The 24178-nt window shown below is 41.9% G+C and overlaps 1 protein-coding gene across 1 annotated transcript in view; it reads left to right on the forward strand.

Annotated features, from left to right (window-relative positions):
• The window catches only part of LOC116323927 (VPS10 domain-containing receptor SorCS1), a 184558-nt gene that overhangs the window by 60678 nt on the left and 99702 nt on the right, over window positions 1-24178 (forward strand). The window contains exon 2 of the mRNA XM_039613985.1: window positions 14940-15007. Coding sequence (XP_039469919.1) covers window positions 14940-15007 — 68 coding nt within the window. The remainder of the gene's footprint in view (window positions 1-14939; window positions 15008-24178) is intronic.

Below are 24178 nucleotides of genomic sequence, written 5' to 3' on the forward strand. Positions count from 1 at the left end.
GAGCAGCAGCCTGATAGCGTCACCTTGAACCATCACAACCAGCTTCATCTCTTATACACATGAAACCTCATGCAAATTTCTTTCATATAACTATGCTTTAAACTTCCAGTTATCTCGTGTGTGACTGGGATTGAGGCAGAATACATTACCAAGTGTTATTTAATTTCAATTCAGATATATAACCAATGTCATATTTGCAAAACCTTAAATAAAATAAGAGCTTGTTTGTCGTAAGAAGGTGTAATTAATATAGCTGTTTAGCTCTATTCAGACTCATTCGCTGATTACTATTTGGTGAGCCCTGCCGGCTGAATTGCAGCCTGTTTCTATACAATGAGAATAACAGGAAGTGGAATGGCGCCCCTCAAAAGTCGCACAAATGGACACCAAGTTACCATAAATCTAGCTTTAGCAAAATTTGCCTTAGGCATAAAAGAAACAAACCTTTACCATGTAGAGTCATACCGCTCTTGATGTACAGGATCAGTACAGTTGATCTCACCCATAGATGTCTCTAACCCATGAATGACATGACAGTTCCCAGACATAAAACCAAAATATCTGCTATCAGTTTGCTGATAGCAGTTAATGTTTTTGACATTGATTTAAAAGGTATTTCTGTAAGCTGGCTTGAAGATATCCATTTGCATGATCCTCTGGGCCCATGGGTGTTTTTGAATGCAACTTTAAAGGTCTGGCACAGGAAGCTGATGTACCAATTCTTGAGCCTGCCAAGCAGCAGCCAATTAGCACAACACCAGACCTCTTTGAATCTCTGCAAAGCTTTGAGATGTTGGCATTTCAGTATGGACCCAAGCGCAGGTTGAGGCTGAGGCATTAGAACTGACCAGTTGTACACGAGTAGCATATTTACAAGAGATGTGGGCTGCTGTCTGTGTATCTGGTGACAATTTTAGTGCTTCTACCTGAGACTCAAAGGCATTCCTGCCTATTGTCTCTGAAACCATCAGAAAATGAATTCCAAATGCTCTTTTATACACGTCCTCATTTATGGTGTAGCCTCACGCATGACTAGCAATTACCTCCTCCAGCATTGAACCAATTTTTAATTATAGAAGGTAAATATGCAGGCAGTGAAACTGATCAGGCAAATTACATGTAAGTGCTGATAAGGCAAATATGGTGAGAAGAGTAAAAGAATTGTAACGCTGAGCTGGGCCCTTGCTCCTTTAGGCGCTTTTACATCCTTTCCTAATCACAATATCTCCTGGATACACAACAGTAATTACATTTCACTGAATACGCCATTGTGAAGTACAATAAAGCTCCTCCGTTCGCATTTCTCCAGCCACAGTGAAGATCTGAAAATGTCATTTACTGTGAGAAAAACGTGCAGATTTTACAGCGACTGTCAAAGCCCACAAATCAATCTGCTCATAACTGTTTGACAAATTAGGCGGTGACCTTTCACAGATTCACTTTGTGGTTTGATCTTAGTCGGGATAAGTTTCATTTCAAGTCTGAATTGAAATTGACAGCTCAACTGCTGCGAATATTAGTCAGGTAAAAGGTTTGCTGTCTTATTCAGAGCTTCCAGTCATTTCACTGATGAGTCATTTAGTTATTGTGGAAAACATCCACGCCTAAACTCATCTGTTCAGGCCTTCATTTTGTTACTAAAAATTAAATGACTGTTACAGGGTCAGTTCCCCTTGTTATGGATCTCGCTCTTGGTCAATAAATCATTATTGATAAAAACTTAAAGCTACTTATACACCTGCCAGCTGGTAATTCGTCTCTTCTCAATCTACTGCCGGCTTCCCTGAGGACTCCCTCCCTCTGCTGGTTTTAGCTGACCACAGAGAATCCTGCTGGTTCAATCTACTCTTTTATAATAAGCAGAAGTGAGCTGAGCCTTTGTTTTGTGGCTATAGGAAGCCACAGTAAGCAATAAATATACTTGCAGATAACATACGGGAAAGTTATGGTTTACCACCAACTCTGCCGTGTATTTCTCTCTATGGCAGAGCTGTATTTTAGAGTTCACTCCTCAATCCTCTGCTCGGCAATAGACTCCACAGCCCCCTCCCACAGCCCCTTATTAATTTATGCATGAACTTGGAAAAGGTCCAGTGTGAAATTTCCAACAGCATCCAGGCGTCAGTGCAAGCCCAAATGATACCATGGTAAGTAATTGGATGGTGTTAGGAATGCCATTAAATCCTATAGAGAGGCTGGCAGAAGCAGGTCAACCATCGATCACTCCTGCATCTTCACTCATTTCCTTTGCTTAGAGCTACATTTTAATAGGTATTTGCCTTGTTTGCATCCAGCCTGTTGTGGACCAATGGTAAGTACATGCTGTGTTTGACCCACCCAATGATGGCATCTGTGTCATAACTTTGCAATGAAGCAATATCTGGCTATTTGGGTTTTGTGTTTGGCGTTCAAGTTTTTGTCTTTTTCTAAAATCAGAAATTCCGAACCCTCCCTGCTGTAACGCCTGGCATCGCTCTCTCTCAGCAGTGACTTTGTCTTTAGACTTAGCCACTTTTTATATCCCTTTATAGATATTTCTCTTTCAAAAAGGCCTAAAAAAACCTTTCCAGACTGTAGGCCCATCTTACTGCTTCATAAAATCATCTTGCTCGCTTGGCAAAAGCTGTTTCTTCCCCTCTCTGCTGTTTCATTGGGTGAGTGAGCACTGAGGCTTCAGAGAGTGACAGAGAGCGGCGATTCACAGCGTGTGAGGGAAAAAAAGTAAGAAACTTTTTCTCTCAGAGAGATTATTTGAGATGCAGGTATAGCACAGCCATCATTTTTACTCTTTTATAACTGATGTGCAGACTGTCGTGCTTTTGATTTCTAGTAAGTTTCCTGTTTTTATTTGGTAATTAGTCTAGTTGCTTACACTGCTGTCAGTCTTACTGTGTTCCTTTGGTAGTTATTTGTCCCTGATAACTGTATGTCCCAACTGATCTGTCTCACTTGTGCTGAAGTTACCACTTCTCTTGGGAAACTTTAGTTGGTTGCTATTTTCATGGACGTTGCTATTTTCATGGACCTTTCACCTGGTTCCATTTATTATTTTTTATTTTTTATTTTATTTTAATTATTTTCGGTTTTCAAGAATTTTATTTCGTCTCTGTGTCCTGTGCTTGGTCCTTTTCCTCTGAGAGCGATAGCAAACATTTGTCATAAAAAACCTTGCACAGTATGTGTGCTATAAAAAAAAACCTTGAATAGTTTATGAAATTTTGTTTATTTCATAAAAACTGTCTTGGAATAAGTGTTTCACCTGTCCTGTAGTTCTTATTTTATTTTAGAGTAGTTGACCTTCTCCATTGAGCTCATGTTGGTTGAAGGCCATTGGCCATTAAATAACGAATTTGAACACACACACATACACTCACTTGTTTTCATATCTTAGTGAGGACATTTCATTGACATAATGCTTTCCCTAGCCATTTACCCCAACCTAACCATCAAAAAAGAGTGCCTAATCCCAACCCTCAGCCTGAACCTAACCATAACCTAATTTTAACCCTGACACTAAAACCACATTTTGAGCTTTAAAAATTCGAGGTGATGGGGATGGGTTGCTGTCGGCCCCCACAAGTATAGTAGCATGCCAATTTTCTGTCCTCACAAAGTTGTCTAAACATGTACACACACACACACACACACACACACACACACACACACACACACACACACACACACACACACACACACACACACACACACACACAAGCCATAGTGGAAGAAAACGCAAGAACAGTCTTTTTTGCCTGTGGGGGATAAAAGTCCAGGTCAATAAAAAGGTTTCTTTCTTTTAATCAGCAGGAAGTTCGGAGGTCTTTTATGGGAATTTTAGTTGTAATTTCATAATTGAGGTCATTCTGTGCATAACCGTGATATATGCTCATACAGTCTAAAGAAATTTAATTTAACAGGTATCCTTAACAAATAAGTTTTCTAAGTAACTTGACTAAATATACGGACGGTCTTTATCCTTCACGCTCGGCTCGCCTATCAGAGGGAGCTCGAGGGTTCTGCGCAGTATCTTTGCTGTTACTAGGTCTCCTCTGGACAGAGATCTTGGATGTCATTCCTGGAATCTACAGGAGCCACTCGCCCAGTTTGGGAGTCACAGCTCTGAGTGCTTCATTTACCAAAGGAACCACTGTTGCCTTCACCTTCCACAGCTTCTCTAGTTCCTCTCTCAGCCCTTTATATTTCTGGAGCTTCTCATTTTCATTCTTCTTGACTTTGCCATCACTTGGTATAGCTACATCTATCACTACGGCCGTCTGTCTGTGGTCCTTTTCTTATTCCACTGAGCATACTGAGGAGGTTTGTGGTGGTTTATAGTGGGTATGACTGTCACGGCAAGAAATTTCGCGATACGACAAATACACCTGAACGACTATGACCACGTAGAATGCTTTTTCTTTAGCAAACTGGCTCTAGAATTATAGAAATGTAGTTTTATATATATATTTTATTTCTGTGTAAGACAAAAATATGTAAGAAGGACTCTGAGTGGATGTCATGTGGACACCTTGGAATAGAGATACACTCGCACCACCAGTGTGTTCAGAGTGTCTCCACCCTTATTTAAAAGGATTCTACTTTACAGTGAATGTGTGCATTTGATGACGTCTGTCCTCCAGCCCACATCCTGTATGTGCGTACAGCGTTTCCTGTTAGTCCAGCGTGCACCGGAAAACATCTTGAATCCAAAAGATAAAATGCAGTTTGATGTAACGAATATATCTTAAGGATTCTAATTTTAGGAGCTTCTTTGGATGGATTTATCACAGCAGTGTAAGAAGCAGTCGTATCGAGCTTAGGGTACAGTGTAGGCCCATCATTGACACCAAGCAGACAGGCCACAGCAGATAGACATTGATCATGTTTACTCTTGTCCTCTACATTAACCTGCAGGTAATGACACCTATTCAGATCAATAGTTCTCGTTGCATCGTTTGCAAATGGATTCTGTGGTTAGAAGCCACTGAGCATCTACAGCTGATACTTAGAGAGAGAAATGACTCAATTCCTCTGATTCGCCTGCTTTGCTCTCACTTTCAGTCCTGCCAAACTTGCTCATTTGTCCTTGGATTTATTCCTGCATTAGGGGAGCCAGCATGGGTTCTGCCTCAGCTTGTACACGCACACTGGAGCCAAGGCCACGGCTGGCTCGACTGCCTGGCCTTGAATGACTTCCTGTGTGGGCTAGGTTGAATTCTTGGTCAGGAATGGTATCACGAGGAGACGGATCAAATGCCAACACTATCTCGGCCCGAGCGAAGTCTGAATATTTGCTTTTGACCTTCCTGGCTACACGGCGTGTCTCTCGAAAGCAGCGACCGCAGCGCACACGTCACGTCATTTGATGTTTCTGCTGCAGCAAAGCAATCTGTAGATTACTTTGCGTGCTGCATGATTCGATGCTTCTATTAATTGCGTGGGCAGCGATACAACTGTCAATTAACATGTGGGAAAAGGCGTCCAGACTCCCAGGGGACGATGCTTGATCATCTCATTACCGCAGCGTTGAGACAAGGTCACCAGTGTGATTAATTTACATCCCTTTACGATGTATTCCTCTTAACAGACGTGTCAATTTCCTCCCCGAAAAGCCTTATCGTCTTTTGTCTTATCATCGTCTAATTTTCCATCTTCACTTTAAATACTGTCAGTGTCTCTTTAAAGAAATGCATCACCAAATGAATTAAATGTAAAATGTCAACATTTGCAAGAGCAATTTATGCGGCGCTTTGATGATACAGGAGAAGAAGGCCGGCAACAAAAGAGGGTCAATGTCAGCTCTACATTGTTGTCCATGTTGATTAAGCTGCAGCGGAGGTAAAAGTCTCTGAAGTGTTTTTCTTTTTTTTATCACAGCTTATCTAATCATCTTTAATCAAATGCAAATGATGAGAACGGGGAATCTTTAATTCTGAATTATGTGAACAAAGGGAGAAAACATAAGAGCTTGTTAGTTACCACCATCGGTTTGCTCTCCAGGCAGGTCCTAAGGGAGCTTCTTTTAATCTAGCATTGCCGTGGGCATCAGCTACCCAGCCCTAAAGCATCCAAACGGGATGAAGTTACACAAAATCAGTGAGCCTAATTCCCTTTGACAAAGTTGACTAGTTCTTCTTTTTTCCTGCCGCTGCCGCCGTGTCTTGTCTGGGAATGACGTTGTTATAAATCTCTTTATAAGCATATTAAACAATTAGCCAACCAGCAGTGCTTCTAACAGCACCTATTTAAATAATTAATCACATTCAGCAGTAAAGTTCCTCTCGTGTGATGTTTATAGTCCATCTACTGTACATATGATAACAGATTTCAAAGTGATGACATGACAGATTTCCACGACTGTGTTTTCCAGCATCCAGCTGCCTCTTCACAGCATGACCTCTACCTTTGTTGTATTAAAACTCCTGATTCTACTTTATTAATACCGCTTGGGGACAAATACATCTCTCTCTGGGCAAGGCACCGCTTGCAGCGCTTCTCAGAAACTTCCCAAAAGTCGATAGTCTTTCGTGCATTACATGAATCCAGTCATTTTTTTTATTACTTCATATAAAAAATATCCCAGGGCAACACAAGAAGCAATACTTGTGATTAAAATTCATATATTCACTCTGTTTGTTTAAATGACCTGCATAGGAAGATGACGTTTCTCTCAAGTTAGGTAAGGTTGTTGTTCGGCTCAAGTCCAATATGCGCGTGGAGTGATGCGCCGTCTGTTATCAGCAGGACGAATGTCCGTGAATTTCTTTTCAATAATTGTGTCAGGCGTTATCTCCTCTTTATGACAAAGTGCTAAACAGTGATTTATTGTCTAAATGCGCCTTGTTTACAGGAACATCAGCAGCAACACAATTCTTGTGCAAGTACACAAATTCCACACTGAGCAGGTTTTGTTCCATGCTTTCACACACACACACACACACACACACACACACACACACACACACACACACACACACACACACACACATATATATATCATATGAGATGTGTGCCATTTAGCAATAAGATTATGATATAGGTAAGATGGCTAAGAAGAAAACAGTTCAGTCAAAACTGTTATCATCAAAAGATTATTTTCACCTACAATCATTTATATTTGGTGATATGGTTCTGTCTCTTCTATGTACATACAGGAAAAGCCAGGGGAAGGGAGACAACACAAACCCCAGAAACGGCATGTAAATAAAACGTGTGGCAGAGGTGGGTTGTAAAGCAGCTTGCAGATGAGCAGCACCTGCTGGCAGACCTAAGGAGCTTAAACACTAGCATTTGGCAGCGTGCTCACACATTCTTTGGAGCAAGAGGCCGCTTGTATCTGCGATCCTGTTCTTTGGTCACTACCAACAGTTTTGCTTTAACCTTCCTGTCGTGTTCGGGTCAAATCTGCCCAGCTCTCTCTTTGCCATAGCAGACTGGTATAAAATCCATATGACTGGAAAAACGGCACTCCTCCACCCTCCCATCACTTTTGAACAAGGCCCCAAGATACTTGAAATCATCCACTTGGGGCGTTCCCAGCTTGAAGTGGTCAATCCATTCTTGTCTGGTCGTGAACTATGACCTCAGACGTGGAGGCATTAATTCGTCCCAGCTCCTTCGAACGTTGCTTTAAATTGTCCCAGTGTGAGTCAAAGCAATTTGTGGAGCACATTGTTCCCCCCAAAAAAGCCGTGATCCTGAGGTCACTGAAGAGTGAACCTGGGCTGCACCTAATTATGTCCATAAAAGTTATGAACAGAATTGGTGACAAAGGGCAGCCTCAGCCAAGTCCAGCATCCACTGGCAGCTTACCAGCAATCCCAGCTAAGCTCTCTATGGGATTAAATAATCATAATTTCAAATAAAATACAATCACTTGGCCAACTCTGCGTTTCCTGGTTCAGGAGAAGATTTCTTGTGTCAAATGGGAGTGGTGAGAAAAGCAGCTGTGTAGATGCAAATACACTGAACATGTGACGTGAGAAGGTAAGGGTATTGTGGCTTTGCATGATAAATCATCGCTCATACGTTAGCGCAGCATTATTTCGCCTCTTACTTCACAGCAAAATGCGACAGAACACTTTAAAATGAGGAGGGCTTGTAGTTTTCGTGTGTCCCATCATAAAAGAAGAACATGAAGGCGCAATTATTATGCAGAGTAACTGCATACTTTTAATGCTCATTACCAGCAAGTATCCTGTTAATATCTTTCTGAAGCCGTTTCATGTCTTCAAATGCATTAGCAGCTCCACACTTGAAAGATTGGCTACTTAATTGCGATAATTTTCATACACAACATCCATTAGATGTGCTGCGAAAGAAAATGTGCAAGTTGCAAAGAAGGGTAACAACCAATTAGAGGCTGCAAACGGCCACGTTTCAGGGAAAACACTAGTGGTTAACCCTAAGACTGCATCATCGTCTTCACAAAAGAAACAATGAAACAAAGCTGACAGGTCTGCGGGGATCAAAGAGGCGACAAATGAAACAGCAGGCTGCAGACTTCCTCAGTATTCCATAAACATCTCTGCAAACATCACACGCACACACAAAATAATCTGCTCCGATGGAAGTGAAAATAGAAAAATGCACGTTTTCTGATATCTTAAAAAAAAAGAGAGGAGAAAATATGAATTTAACGGCGTAACTTTCCTACAGCTTCTAGGTGTCATGATGGAGAGAAATCAGGTCAAATGAGACCACAGAAGACTGATTATTTACTGATAAGCACCCCCCGATTGGTGAACATTAGCATGCAGTGGTGTGGGTATATGTATATATCCTCCCCGGGACCTGCTGCCAGACAGGCCTTGATAAATTCTGATCTTGATGAAGATACATTATTTTTAGATTTGTGACAAGCAGCTGAAAACTATGTTTCCCAGGCATGTTTTACTTTTATATTAGCAATAGGCACAGTGGTGCATTTTCCAAAGGAAGATGTGACAGGCTAATCCACAGAGAGGCGCGTTCCTGACTCAGTGATCCCCCATGAGCCTGACAGTTTGAGGCATCTCCAAATGTCGGCAGGTAAAACTTGTTTACATCTTTTCGTGTGTGTATTGCGCTGTTTTTCCTCCCCGAGTCTTCATTGCAGAATTAATTTGTAGATTAAAAGGAAACTTAAATGCGTCTCTGTGGCAACAAACTTTTGTCGAGCCGAATATGTACGTTTTCTGCTCGAATCGTCTTTTTTCGCAGTAATGAAATGGTGCACAAGGACCCGTCCCCTGGAGAAATCTGGTCTCACGTGATTACAAAACTGAGATGAGAAAAACAAATAGTTCATAATGCCCTGCAGAACATGAACACAGCACATTTCCTTCTTTTGGAAGCTTCAGAATATGTGCTAATGCTCTGCATTTCATATTTGTTTATTCTGCCTTCTCACGCCCCAGGAAACGGTAATTGTTGTTTGTATATGCATGTTTGGGAATTCTGATCCATGATGATATTTTCTCTCCTCTATCCAAGGACAATTACCAAACAGTATAGGAGATAACAGTGTTTGCTAGCAGCAAAGGCATACTTTTGATTAAAAAGAAATAATAGGGAGATATTTTAAATACCTAAAGCTTTGCACAGACACAGTTGTTACTGATCCTTACCTCGAGCTACAGCTTCCCTTTGCATGACTAAAATCGTTGGACTTTTTCTTTGTACGTCTGAAGGCCTTCTTGAACAACTGTGAGACAAACTCGTTTCTTTGAACTTTGTCCTTCAGTGGAAGCTTGTCGAGTTTATCGCAATTTTGGGACTTCAGCCAAGGCTAAATTAAATTTTGATGGTTTGATTATGGCCAAAGAAACAAAGAAACAAGTTATTTTGTTTTCGTTCAGCCCTGAGCTGAAGTAAAACTGTAACCTCTTGGAAACTGCAGTGATGCCGTTTGAAAACAGACACATCTGTTTGCTTTGTCTGATCCCTTTTGTGCTATATAATATCTAATGCTGATGAAACAAAAGAGGAATGATGTGCAAATCTACACAGTTTCTACAGTTCTAATGAGAAGTCAGTATTTTATTGTTCAGCACAGCTTGAACTGTCTTCGGCACCTTTCTTATTATTTCTTTTAAAAGTCTTCAGGAGTTCTCCAGGCCTCTTGAAGGATCTTCAGAGCTCTTATTTTACAAATAGCTGCAGACACTCTCTGCTGACCTCCTACATACATACTGACAACAATTTTGAAGCTGCATATTTGGGTTTATCACTCAGTAAGATTTCCCCTGCAGTTCTCCTACAATATGACATACCTCAGCCTTCGCTCCGTGTTTCCTTTCATTAAGAATGGCTTCTTGACAGTAGATCCATCTGAAGGTCCAGATGAATCTCTTAGCTCCTGTGTCAGGATTTTGCTGGATTTTCTTCCCTATTTCTTAAGGATGTGACTTTCAGTGTTCACTGGCCATAGTTAGTTTTTTTTTTAGGCCTGTCACTTTTTCACACATACTGCACGCTGTACTGAGATGTGCCAGTTTTTAGGCTAATAGCACTTTGGGAATCACCTTCTTGGTGCAAAAACACTATTTTATGCCTGTCAACCTGTTGCATTTCTTTGGCATAGATTCAACAAAAGAAATGAGAACAAATGAGGTGTTTTTGTAACGTGCTGCAAAATCTGCTCTTTGCTAACTGGTCTGTTACATGTAGACAACACTGGTTCATCCCTTGATGGGTGCTTATTAATGCTTTAAAGGTTCATAGGCCAGTGTTAAGTTGCCTAACGAACAAAAAACCTCTGCTCTGTCAACAGCAACAAGCTGAAGCAGCTTCATACCCGAGACATTAGCTCAGCTGTTGTTCTTGTTTTAGTTTCAGTGAGCAAAAGTTACAGCTTGCTGCTTTAGCTTTAGCGCCCACCATAACAATGCTGTTTCTGTTTGTCTTGTTATCTCGAGTCGGGCAGGCAGGGATGGCTGGTGATCCTGAAGCCACATTATTGTATATTCTTGACATATGGCAGCAACTGTTTCATCAGTGGACATCATTCCAGTCGTTGTACGGGACACATACTGTACATTCGTGACACCGCCGCCTGTCCATACGAATATACACCGACATTGTAAGACACACGATGCAGTATTTTGTAAAGGCGTGAGCGTGAGCCTGCATGAAGCTTGTTTTAAAGCTTTTCCTAATCACTGATTCTTACTGTAACACCAGCTATGTCCCATCTCGTTCTGCAGCCTTCATGCTCTTCTGCACTTCTCCAAACTGTCAGAAGTTAGTGCGTGTCTGTGCAGAGGTGGTTTCTTCTGGCTTTGATGGAGAAGAGACTTGCCTCATTGTAGTATTTACAGTAGGAGAAGCCCACAGGCCTAATTGGCACAGGCAGTGATGGAGCATATGCACTTTCCAGTGGGAGCCCATCTGACAGGGCCGCTCGCTGATGACAGCCCACACAGTCTCCATATGTGGCAGACAGAAGGGCCTGTACGCACACTGCCCTTCAACTAATGCAGCCAAGTCATCGGGCTACTACTCCAGCCTTTTAGAGGACTCCATCCAGAGTCCAGAGCTCTACCTTTCACAGCGTGTACACACACAAATATGCATGCACAAACATGTACACAAGTCACAAGGGATGACTTAGGGTTGTAAAAGCTTAACTGCTTCCTTCACCTCCCCAGAAACCAGGCGTGCACACAAACACACAGCAAAGTGGCTCAGAGATGTTAAAAACGTAATTGCATCATTACCCTCACCTTCACCTCCCTCCCTCTCCCCCCTTCTCCCCGTCTCCTACACAGAAACAGTGTTGGGATGTGAAGACGAAAGGAAATAAAGAGAGCGAGTACAGAGAAAGAACGAAACTGTGTGGCGCGGTTGTGAATTCAGCCTCCAGCTGGGCAGCTAAATGGACTTGGTCAGTCATTAGCATGCAAAGGTCTAGTCCGGACATTTAAGGTTATTCATTCCCCGGGCTAATTCTCCCCACACTGAAAACAGCCAGCCACTTCCTGAACCGCTCTTAATCAATGCCTTTTTACTAGTTGTTGTCCTGACGGTTATTTTCCACAACACATCCTCGACTCCGAAACCCCGCCAGCCGCGGGTTGGCCAAGTGCACCACACGTTCCGAGTGTTTCGGGGGCTGCAGATGTTAGCGCATACTTAATAAGCCTGATCACAGGAGCCCCAACCTCGCGATGTAATTCTGCTACCCAAGGTGCATCTGTTCTGCTTGTACTCACAGGAACCCCATGCTGGTGGAGCTGTTTCACAAAGTCACACAAGTCATTCGGCGGTTCAGCTGCTGCTTCCGTAACAGGCAGTGCGGAGGTATCAAAGGCAGTCAGGCCGAGGGGAATCGGCTGGATATTGGTCTCGCCCAGTGTGGTATGTCTTAAAGGCAACAAGTATAAACTACCCAGATTTAAGTTCTTTATGTTAGTGTGTGCAGTGGGAAGCAACACTGCCTGATTTTCACATACAGCCGATATCCCCGACAGCAAAGTCAGAGATAAGGATGAACCAGGCCGTCGCAAACAATGCATTACGTGAATAGATATTTAGATATACACAACCGGTAGAATCGCCCACCTCATATAACTAGACTGCTGCGCCCTGGGTTACCCACAATGCATAGGGGTTATCTGATAATGGAAAGGTCACGGCAAAATACACAGCTTTATCAAAAGGAAACATAATGGAAAAGGAAGGACTCAGCACAACTGTTAAAAAACAGAGTATATTAAAGTGAAACCGCAGCGCTCCCTGAGAACATTTTCCTGCCTCTTCTGAGTTTTATCCATTTCAAATATACCTCCAGTCACAAAGTAAACAGAGGCAGAAACATCACATTTTGCTCAAAGGGTAAAAGAAGTAAAGCAGCACGGAAACTCACAATCTGTTTTTCCCCGCAGACTTTAGCTGACCCACTTTTCCTCATTGCCGGCACCTTCGGGGTCTGAACGGAATAAGGAATATTTATGGCGTTTAGAATCAGCCTGATGCGATTAAGTAATGACTTTGAAACAATTAGATAGGATCATGCTAAGCAACTGCAGCGTGTACAGAAGAAGCTGCTCACACGTATGGGTGGTGTTGAAATTAAATTACATTTAAATGTACACTTCCAACTCCGACAGCTCGTGTTTCACTCGTGTTTTCTCATGAAAACAAAACTCCAAGTTTCGGTTATGGTTTCAAGGCTACAGTGAAAAAGAATTTGGAGAATCTTCATCATCCATGATGGGACAAATAACGTGCTGGAGTTTCCATTTGTTGCATGCACTTGGAGGCGACATCTCTTGGGGTGTGCTCTGAGGGCTGCTCAGGGAGTCAGACTCTTGATCCCAGTTGCTGCTGGATTTCACCAGGGCTGCTCTTTATTCCCAATACTGTTCACAATCTTTACAGACAGGATTCCTGCACAGACAGGAAACACGGGACGTCTGCAGAGCTCATGAAGAAGACTGAGGACACGCTAGAGAAATTTAATTTAGTTATGGTTGGCTTCACTGTTTGTGATGGCTAGGATGAGGTTTGCAGAAAAGTCATAACTTTGGCTTGGTGATGAGTTACTGTGTCAGGTGAAGGAGATCAGGTGTCTTGCGGTTATTCCACAAAGACAATAAAAGTTTGTGGTGATGATATTTTAGCAGCCTGCTGTGGGAAAAACAAAGCTAAGCATGAACACAAAGCTCTTAATTTACTTATGATTCAACCTTTACCAGCTGCTAGTGACTGAACAAAGATGATCAGGATCATAAGTGACAGAAATTAGTGCCCTCTTAAGGGGGTCTGGGCTCAGGCTGGCTTGAAAGGGGCCAGTTAAGGTGGTCAGGGCAGAAAAAAGGCATTCTCAGTGAGGTGTTTCGGATAAGTTCTGCTAGAAGCAGACCTCATGAGGCAGACTGAGGACACACTGGAGAGATTATGTCTCTCAGCTGACTTGAGAATGCGTCAGTATCTCATGAGAGCTGGAGGAGGTGGTGGAGATTAGACTGCTGCTCCTCTGACCCAAACCTGGATAAATGGCAGAAAATGGATGGATGGATTTAATTTTGGAAATGCTCTGATAAAGTGATTTAGTGATAGCAGTTAATCATACTATTGGCTGGAGTAGTTTAGATAGCATGGGCTCTTTGGAGAAACTCCCTGCTTTCCTCTTCTAATTTGAACCGATTTCAAGCCACATCTGCGGGAGACAAATGGCACAACAGGAAGTGAGTGAGAAAAGATTGCAATCACAATCTCCTGAGCACATCGCTTCAACCTACAACATGCACAACATGCAAAAGCTGCGTTTGGCTGTAAATGTGTTGCCGGTAGTCCCAAAATCCCATTTGAATAAATATAGAAGCTGGTATGGAAATCCGTAACGCTGTTTGCAAAACGTCCTGGTCAGATTGAGTATTTACTTTTAGCCACTATGTGAAAAGAAACGGATTCATGTGTATTTTCTGAAAAGCTGCAGAGAGCTTGTGTTCACTGCCCAGAAATGTTTCTTTTTTTTCACTGCTCGCTCTCCTGAAACACTTCAGCAAAAGTGGAGACTCCCACCTCTTCCTCCTCTGTAGGAAAGCAAACACCAGAAGAGTGAGCTGTCCTCAAATGATGTCACCGGAGTCTGAACTGAGCTAACTAACGCTCATCAACTTGAGCTTACATTAGCATCTGCTAGCCTAACGCACCCAAAACTCAAGGCAGGCTGCCCAGCAGGTGAACTTGGTTTTGAAGGCAGAGAAAGACCACACCAGGACTTTTTCCTGTGACCGCTGTATGTTATACAGTCACAACATAGACCTGTATTTCAGTATACATAAAAATTAGGGTCTGAGGCTGACTTGGCAGAGGGGGTATGACTTATGGCTTCTGCCAAACTGTGTTTTTCCTCAAAGCATTGGTGTCATGCTGCTGCTGTTTGATATGCCACCACTCACTGGATTAATAAGTCTGCATAGGCCGCTAATTGTAATGCTCTTTTTGTTTTGCAGGTGATTCTGATGCTGACCAAACTATTTGACTTTAACCTCAACAGCGTGACTGAGAGTTCATTATGGAGGTAAGCTTATCACACTACATGAGCTCATGACATTTTCAGAAAAGCCTCAAGCAGAGCAGAGTCTGACACAACAAATTGGTCAAAGGGGACCGAACGTGGTTCTATATATTTCTGATGTTTTTAATACTGGGGTTTGAGCTGCTCCCAGCTCTGTTCGCAGGAATAAGTGAAACCAATTTTCACAAAGATCTCATAATGTGAATTAATGAAACATTCACAGCCTGAAAAAAAAAGGAAAAGGAAAGAAAGATCTGTTAATTGGCGAGCCTTAACAGCAATGTCCTCGGTTGGTTTTAATGTCTGTGGGCATCAGAAATCCCTCACATGAAAGTCACTAATCACTGCCAGTGGAGCTGGTGGTCTTATCCGGCAAATTACCTCGACCAGCCTTGTTACAAGTGTAGCCTTGCTTAAATCACTAGCCTCATTTCAGACTCTGTTCTGATGTAATATTTGCAGATGCCATTCAGGAAAGAGGATGTATATATTAATGTCTGAAAAAGAGACTCAACGGTCAACTTAAAAATACAGAACCTGGGACAGAAGCACGTCTTTGTTAGGAGAGAATCTTGACGATTAATAGCAATGAAAATGAAGAATCTCTTAATTTTCTGTAATTGAGCCAAGTCTCAGACTAGATGGAAACCAATTTTCTGCAGTTTGCTGGCCATAACTCGTGCTGCACAAATAAGAATTATCACCAGAGGTTTTCAGTGCCTCGCATCTCTTCTTTTGATTTTTTTCTTTATTTAAAAGGCCAAATTTGTAAAGTTTTTGTGTAAGATCCCTGAAACTGAACAGCAAAAATTAAACGGCAATAAAGCTTCAGAGTGAAATGGTAACAAAAGCTTCAATTTAAATCACACACAGAAAAATGCATCATTTTTCTGTGTTACCTGTGTGCAAAGATCCACCAGTAGCTTGACGGTGACTGTGCTGGATTTCCGGCTCTGCTGTTGAGCTTTATTCCAAACCACAGAACTGATTTGAAATTCCAGTGGCGATGAGAGAGACTGCGTGTCAGACAGAATTACGAGGGAGACGTGCACAAAACATCTAGAGCATTTCCATTTGATGTAGTGTTGCAGCCATAAAAATATAGCAGCGTGGGTTTGAATGTTTAACTTCATGTAGCTTCAGCAAAGTGTTGAAACAAGCTGATCCTTGTGTTGCGATGATACCGAGTGTCAGCAAGTGTCAGAGTAAAAACAGATTCTTTCTCTGTGAGATGTTAAAGAAACGATCAAGTATTATGTATGTTAGTTCCACTAAATACTGTGAATTCATACTCTACTCACTGTGACAATGTACAGCATCGAGAGCTTGTTCACTGCGTGTGACGACAGGAAACGCCAACCTGCACCTTTCACTTTCCTGATGGACTCAGTTCTTTAAAGAATATCAAACTTTAAAACTCTCAGAAAAGTGCGCCTGTGTACCGAGTCATAAAGGTTAGGCTGATTCGAGATGGTACATCTAAATTTGATTTTGTGGGTCTGTTCATTGAATTTCACACTTCCAAGGTTATTTAAAAATGAAACAAACAAAAACCCTGAACAGACTTTGGTATGTTGCTACAGTTTTTACCTTCTGTTAGAAAACAGAAAACACTGATTCCAAAAACTCACTTTGAGTCATCTACATAATGTCAGGTAAACACAAGAACTGACTAATACTCATTTTTCATGATACACCACAGACCAGCTTGCGCAGTAAATTAAAGCAATTGGGTTACTATAGTTTGTCTAGAAGATCTAAATCACTTTAAAAATGCCCACCTGGTTAAACTGTAGAGATTTCCAAATTTTTCATGCAGATCTACGGAGCAATACCAGCTGGAAAGCATCTGATATGTTTTCAGCATGGCAGTGATCCCAAACACACACACAGGTTACGAGGTGATTTAGTCCTATAGCAAGTCTCTATAAATGGTAAATGGTAAATGGCCTGCATTTGTATAGCGCTTTACTTAGTCCCTAAGGACCCCAAAGCGCTGACATTCAGTCATTCACCCATTCACACACTGGTGATGGCAAGCTACATTGTAGCTACAGCTGCCCTGGGGCGTGCTGCCGGACACTGGCGCCACCAGGCCCTCTGACCACCACCAGTAGGCAAACATGGGGTTAGTATCTTGCCCAAGGATATTTGGCATGCAGTCTGGAGCAGCCTGGGATCGAACCACCGACCTTCTGGTTAATTCAATTCAATTCAGTTTTATTTATATAGCGCCAAATCACAACAAAAGTCGCCTCAAGGCGCACTAAGTGGCTGACCTGCTCTGCCACCTGAGCTACAGCCACCCATATATATAGGACTAAGTCACTTCATAACCTTAATGTGCCTTGGTAGTTTGGGGTCATTGTCATGCTGGAAGACCCATCCTTGACCCACATTCAGGGTTCTGACTGAGTTCTCATCCAAGATTTTAAGGTACATGGTCAAATCCATTGGCCTTCCTGTGTGGTGAAGTCATCATGCGCCCTTAACAGAAAAACAGCCTTGCAGCATAATGTTTCCACCTCTGTGCTTGACTGTTGCGACGGTGTTCTTTGGGTCACACTACACACTACAGCTCTCTGGTCTCCCCATGTTGGTGGACAGGTTGCAATGGGAGAAACTGATCATTGATTCTGTGGACAGGTGTGTTTTATAAACATAATGAGTTGAGATCCGGAGCATCTGTAGCTGAGTGAGTGATTGACTGTATCGGTGATTCACATGGAATTCTGGCTGAGTTCATCCACTGTATTTGCATGTTCATACTTCTAAATAGTTCTAAAGTTTTACGACTTGATTGTATTTTGCTCTCCACTTTAGCTTCCACAGCTAATACAGTGGCAGTGGCATGGTCATAACCTGAACCATCAAGAAACTTCAGGATTCCAATGGGCCAACGATCCACTTGTACCTCAGTTTCTATCATTCGGTTACATCAGAGTAGAGTTGTTCTACATGTGAGTGCAAGGCCAACACTACTGTCTGTCACAGTTAGTAGGCACCTGCTGATCTGCTGTAAATCAAAATTAAGCAAATCTGGCTTCAGGATTCAAGCCTGTCTGTGTCTTCAGCATCTGCATTGTCATCATTGTCAATTTCACCAAAGTTTGTGGGTTATTTGCTCTGCTCTCCTGCCTCTGTGTTGAAGTTATGAACTTTCAAACAGGTAATAGAATATTTCAAGCCTTTTTGAAGTTGAGGAGTGTTGGAGAGTACCAGCTAGCCTGAAAACAGAGGGGATATTAGTATTGTTTTCAGCAAATACATGCAACCAATCATTTGTGTTTGTGTTTCTGTGTGAAAACTTTACAAGTGGTCCACAGAGTGTCGCTTTTGCTGTTTTCCAATGGAAATGTGAAGGATGCAAGTTAACTCTAACTATAAAATGCTTAAATGATTTATTCCCAAATACTTTAAAAAAAAAGTATTTCGACTGTCTGTTTTTACTCGCGCCCTTTGTGGAGTAAAAAGCCATCTGGTTCACAGACTAAACAACACAGTTTTCCACAGAGACAGCCTCAAGGCTTAAGCTCTTATGCACAGCTATAGTAAATGTACCATTATATGACAGCACGTACCTCACAGAGGATCAAGTGAGGCTGTAGCTTTGTGTCTCAGATCACGCTACCGCATTACCCTGGTAATGGTGCATCTGCTACTGACGCTTCACTGACATCATTATAAATCTGATGCGTTGCGAAAACAGAGCCCCTTGTAATGGACACATGATTAAAGGTGCATGTGGACAAGCCAGACAGATTGACAGAAAGACAAATGAGTGAACAGATGATGCACATTTTGAGCTAGTGAAGAGGATAATGAGAGTGTAGAACATTAGTGGACAATTTACAGTCAGGGAGAGAGAGCGTGGAGCAAAGCCACATATACTACATTTAAGATAGCCCGCTGCTCTGCCGGCAATCCAGAAGCCCTTACAGAGTCTGAAGCATCTCTGCCTGCTGCGGCCCCAAATAGCAGCATGAGGTAACAGCTTGAAACTTCATCATGCCGTATACCTGTCATGTGATGTGATGGGTGTTTGTCAACCTGTTATAGTAATAACAGACAAATAAAGTAAAAGCCTCACACTGATATGCCTTGATATAACTAGATGTTTTTTCTATGCTTGTTTTCACTTCTTTTACTGATACAGAAGGCTTAAAGGGAGTGTTAAAGACCCAAATGCCTCGTCCCAAATAAAGACTTGGAAATACACAATGTTTTCTCTTTTTTTTGTCCAATACTGTCTGTTATGGTCATTAACAAGTGGCGATTATTCAGCTGAGAGGGGCCACGTGCACCACTTCCATTTACATACTAACACTGTCGCCTGGTGCTACAAATGTTCAACATCCGTGAGCTTTGGTACAAAATACTGGAAATCAGCAGACACGTCTTGAGTTTCCATAGCTATGGAGGTCATCTACAAGAAACAAACAAACAAACAAAAAATCTGGATGGAAATTTTAATGTGATTTTTTTTTTTTTTTTTTAGAACAAGCAGTATATTGTTGTGTTTACAGATATAAGAGTTTATTCTTCTTCTTCAGTGTCCTTTCTCATTCATTATGTGTTAATAGACCTCTCTGCACTGAATCATACTTGTTAATATTCCACAGCATGTCTTTATCCTGTTTTCCTTCTCTCACCCCAACCAATCACAGCAGATGGCCCCGCCCCTCCCTGAGCCTGGTTCTGCCGGAGGTTTCTTCCTGTTAAAAGGGAGTTTTTCCTTCCCACTGTCGCCAAAGTGCTTGCTCATATGATTGTTGTTTGTTTCTCTGTATGTATTATTGTAGGGTCTACCTTACAATATAAAGCACCTTGGGGCGACTATTGTTGTGATTTGGAGCTGCATAAATAAAACTGAATTGAACTGAAAAAGTTGAATTGCCTAACACTGATCTGGACCTTTGAATTTTGTTTGCACAAAAACAAGTAGCAGTGGCCTTCATAGTTTTAGAGCCTAAAATGATTTTTTACCACTACTTTTTTCTGTTTATTTGGTAAAAAAAATTCTTAAAAGTTTTATTTATTTCAGGTCTATCATTTCATAAAATGCAGCAAAAACATGTTAAAGTATCAAATATAAAATAAAGTATCAAATATTCATGGCACACAACAGAGTTTAATTATTTTCATCTATTAATAATGTTGATAATAGACTGTCTCAGCTTTATTGTGATTTTCAAATATGGTTGCAGTTCCATTTTTCTTGGTTAACGATTACCCAAAAATGTCTGTTTTGACATTTAAGGTTTCTGATCCCCGACCAAGCAGATGATCCTCTAAAGCAAAGGCTGGACTGCCAACAAAGCTGAACTCAATCTTAAACACATTAAGTCTGTGACAATTTCACAATTGCAAGTCCTCAGTTAATGAGCTCGGGGTCTATCCAAAGAGATACTTGGGAGAATTATTAATAGCACATGTTCCACATCATCACACCAGAGAGGGATTAGAAACTAATCAGCAACATTGCAACTATCAGCCAATAAGCACTGATAATAATCCTTCAGAAATCCTCAACTTATCCAATTAAAGATTGAGCATAAGGCCCAAACACCATATAGTAACCATAGCTTGTATTTAAAATGTAGACACCCTCAAGACGGCTTCAAGTGGCCACTACAGGAACTGCACTTTCTGGGACTTGCAGTTTAGTGTTTCAGCCCATGATGCTGCCGCTTGGTAAAAACAGTCTTCTGTTTTTAATTACAATTCCTGGTTTAGGGACCTTCTCTGATGGTGAGTGTCGCTGTTCCAGGAATTATGTACTCCTCTGTGTTGTTTCCAGTGTCTAGTCATCTGTACAATGAGCCTTGAAATGTGGCCTCACACTATTGTGTCATCTTTCAAAGGATCATAAAGTCGACACATTTACACACTCAGAATTCAGAAGCCCAAATAAAATAGCAGAAAGTTAATATAGTGCTCTCTAAAGTAATAATTTCTTGCCACTGTAACTCAACTGGATTACTATTCTGACGATATGGAGTGTTAACATTTTGCCTGGAAATTTCAGACAGATTTATGGATGTTTTCCTCTGCAGAGCTAAAGTTTCTGGCACAACTTTACCTACTTCAGACGTCTGCCAACATACAGAGTGTGTCGAGTTCAAAGCTTCAGTGACACTTGTAGTATATGGAACAGCTTTGTTGCTTAGCTAATACATTTCTGCTTGTGGATTTCATCGGGGTCATCAAACGCACCAGGGTGCTTTTTGGACAGTCTGTATCACGCAGCAAGCCACATTATTTCTCAGGTAATTCCATTAAAATGCTCCAAAAGGCATCGACAGCACAAACATGGTTGAGAGGTCCAGTCCAGTGACCCAGGTTAGCAGAGGTGAAGTCTAGCTAGCAGCTGCAGCCGCCTGTCAGGACACCTGTCAGTCCCAGAGCTTAAAGCTGTTATGAGGGCAGAAGCCATCCAGGGAGTCCAACATGTTTTGTTTGTGCGCTATAAAATGGCAAAGTTGGATATTTTAAGATGAGAAGTAGGGATGACTCACTTTTGCAGCCAGACTCAGGTGGGCAGATAAATGATCCTCCTTAGTTCAGGCTCAGGAAACATCTTTAGGCTTCAGAAATGATTTTATATCATTCACATCACTGACTTTAAATAAGGACTTTAAATCATTCACATCACATCGAATCACTTTTTGTCATTACTATTTACTGTGTTTAAATCACACTAAGGGTCCTTTGCAAGTTTTGAGTGAAAACTATGTTCTGTGAAAATTAAAGAAAAATGAAGCCCTGCTTTCGTTCATCTGTACAACTGAAATTAGAAACATCCTTTTCAGAGTGATTCTGGAAAAAGTGCAGTAATTATTTCTGGGCCGGACTATTGAAGTTCATTATTTGCAGGTTTCTCTAAAAACTCCCTGAAAAGCCTTCAGTTAATTTAAAAAGCTGCTGCTAGAGCTCTCACAGAGACTAGAGATTACATTTCTCCCATATTGGCTTCTCACCCTGTTAAATCCAGAATTTAATTTAAAATATTTCTCCTCACAAACAGGGTCTTGAATAATCAGGCCCATCAAATCTTAAATGATCTCATAGATCATATTCTCCCAACAGAGCTCTTCACTCTCAGACTGTTGGCTTACTTGTGGTTCAGAGGATATCTAAACGTAAAGTGGGAGGCAGAGCCTCCAGCTATCAGATCCAGATCCCAGTCTGGATTCGGGAGACAGACAACCTCTCTGTTTTTGAGATTGCATTCAAAACTTTCCTTTTTGATAAAGCATAAAGCATAGGGCTGGATTGGGTGACCCTCGCTTAGTTATTCTGCTATAGGCTTAAGCTGCTGGAGGCTTCCCATGATGCACTGAGCTCTCCACATGTTGACTGCTCCAAACCATCATTAGTAATTATTGAACTGGCTAACTCTCCCGCCCCTCACCCCCAACCAGTCAAAGCAGCTGGCTCTCTCTCACTAAGGTTTCTTGCTGTTAAACGGGAGTTTTTCCCTCCCACTGTTCTTGCTCATAGGGGATCATCTGATTATTGGATTTTCCCTCTAATATTGTAAAGTCTTTACCTTGTAACATAAATAGCCTTGAGATGACTTGAGATGAACCAGCACTATATAAATAAAACTGAGCAAAAGAATAAAAATGACCTGTCTCACTTGCCATAACCTGGTAACTGTGACATGCCAGCAGGTTTGAAGAACCTGGTTTTCGGATACCCTGGGAACGGGAACAGGCTGCTCTGTCCTTATTCAGTGGATTCCAGCAGCTGCAGCATGTGTATATTCTGACTTCAAGGTGAAATCAGTTTAATGTGATCCTTTCTAAGGGGCTGTGCATGTTGGTATAAACAAAAGGTTTAACTGAAAAGTAACTTTTCTGTGCAGGGCGTCAGAATGTTCTTTTCTTACCCTAAAAAGCACAATCCTGCCCGGTGCAGCTTTAAGTGTGGAAGTTTGCCACCAGCCCTGATGGGCAGTAACATGATGGAAAGGGACTGCAGATATAGAGCGAGGGAGGGAAGGCTATGATTCAGTCTGCTACTCAAAAGATATACTGTGCGAGCGCGCTGAAGGTTTCATAAATTCATCTTGGATCGTTCAGCTCAGCTGCCAGTGTTTCAAAGAGTGCCGCAGAGTTTGAGCGCGCTAATGCAGCGAGTGACCTCACGTTAACTATCCCGGGACGCGTGCAGTTCTCCATCCTCTGAACCACTATTAATCAAAATCCCCACGGAGGATGTAAATGTCTAGTGGCTGCCTATCAACTTATACTAGACTCTGAAAATTCTAATTGAAACTCCATCTAATAAGTCTGTTAATATGCAGCTGTAGACATAATTTTAATCTGTTTTAGAGAGAAAGTTAAAAAAGAACCGTTGAATAAAGGAGGTTTGAGGCTTTTAGTTGAGCGTCTATGTGTGTAAGAGTGTGTTTCAAGATTTAATGGGGAGGAGTTCAGTCATCCTCCCAGCATATCCCGAATCCATTTTCCTCACTGAGCCATATCGCCGTAATAGGACTGATATCATTCTGGTGTCCTCGCACGGCGTTTCATTAATTCCCCCTTTGTTTAATCCAGCGTGCGGACAGTGTGGAGCTGCTCACCTGCAGCCCCTGAGGAGCTAATGTCCTCACAGCACAGAGCGGTCAGAGCTGCTCTTTACATGCACGCAAAACCAGCCAACAGCGTCTGAGAAGTCCCCACCGAGACAGTTTCGCTCAGAATTATCGTCCTTGAGAAACTATCATTTTTCATTTAACGCAGCTTTCATCTTCCTGGGATCTGCTGGGGCTGCGCCATTTTATTGCTTCATGTTCAGAATCACTGGGCCCTAAATCAAGTGATTCTGTGACAGGAGCCGATCAATAGACCGATGATGTCATTGTCCACCGGTCTTAGGTGTTGATGGTTTCTGATAAATGACGGCAGACCCCTCCAGGAGAGCTCATCGGATGGGAAAGTATATGCTCACCATGGAAAGTAAATCTCAAAGGGTTACTGAGTGAGACAAAATTGACAATTTCCCATGAATATTTCTATATTTTCACGGCTGGTTGTAAACTTCAAGTGTCGCGCTCTCAGAAATCGCCAAATCCTTTAAACAAGGACTTCAGTGTGGATTTAACGGCTCCACAGAAAACACGCCGGACAGAAAACCCCCCACATCAGTCGATGTAAGTGATTGCTT

Source organism: Oreochromis aureus, linkage group 6 (genome assembly GCF_013358895.1).
Source record: "Oreochromis aureus strain Israel breed Guangdong linkage group 6, ZZ_aureus, whole genome shotgun sequence".
NCBI classification, from domain to species: domain Eukaryota; kingdom Metazoa; phylum Chordata; class Actinopteri; order Cichliformes; family Cichlidae; genus Oreochromis; species Oreochromis aureus.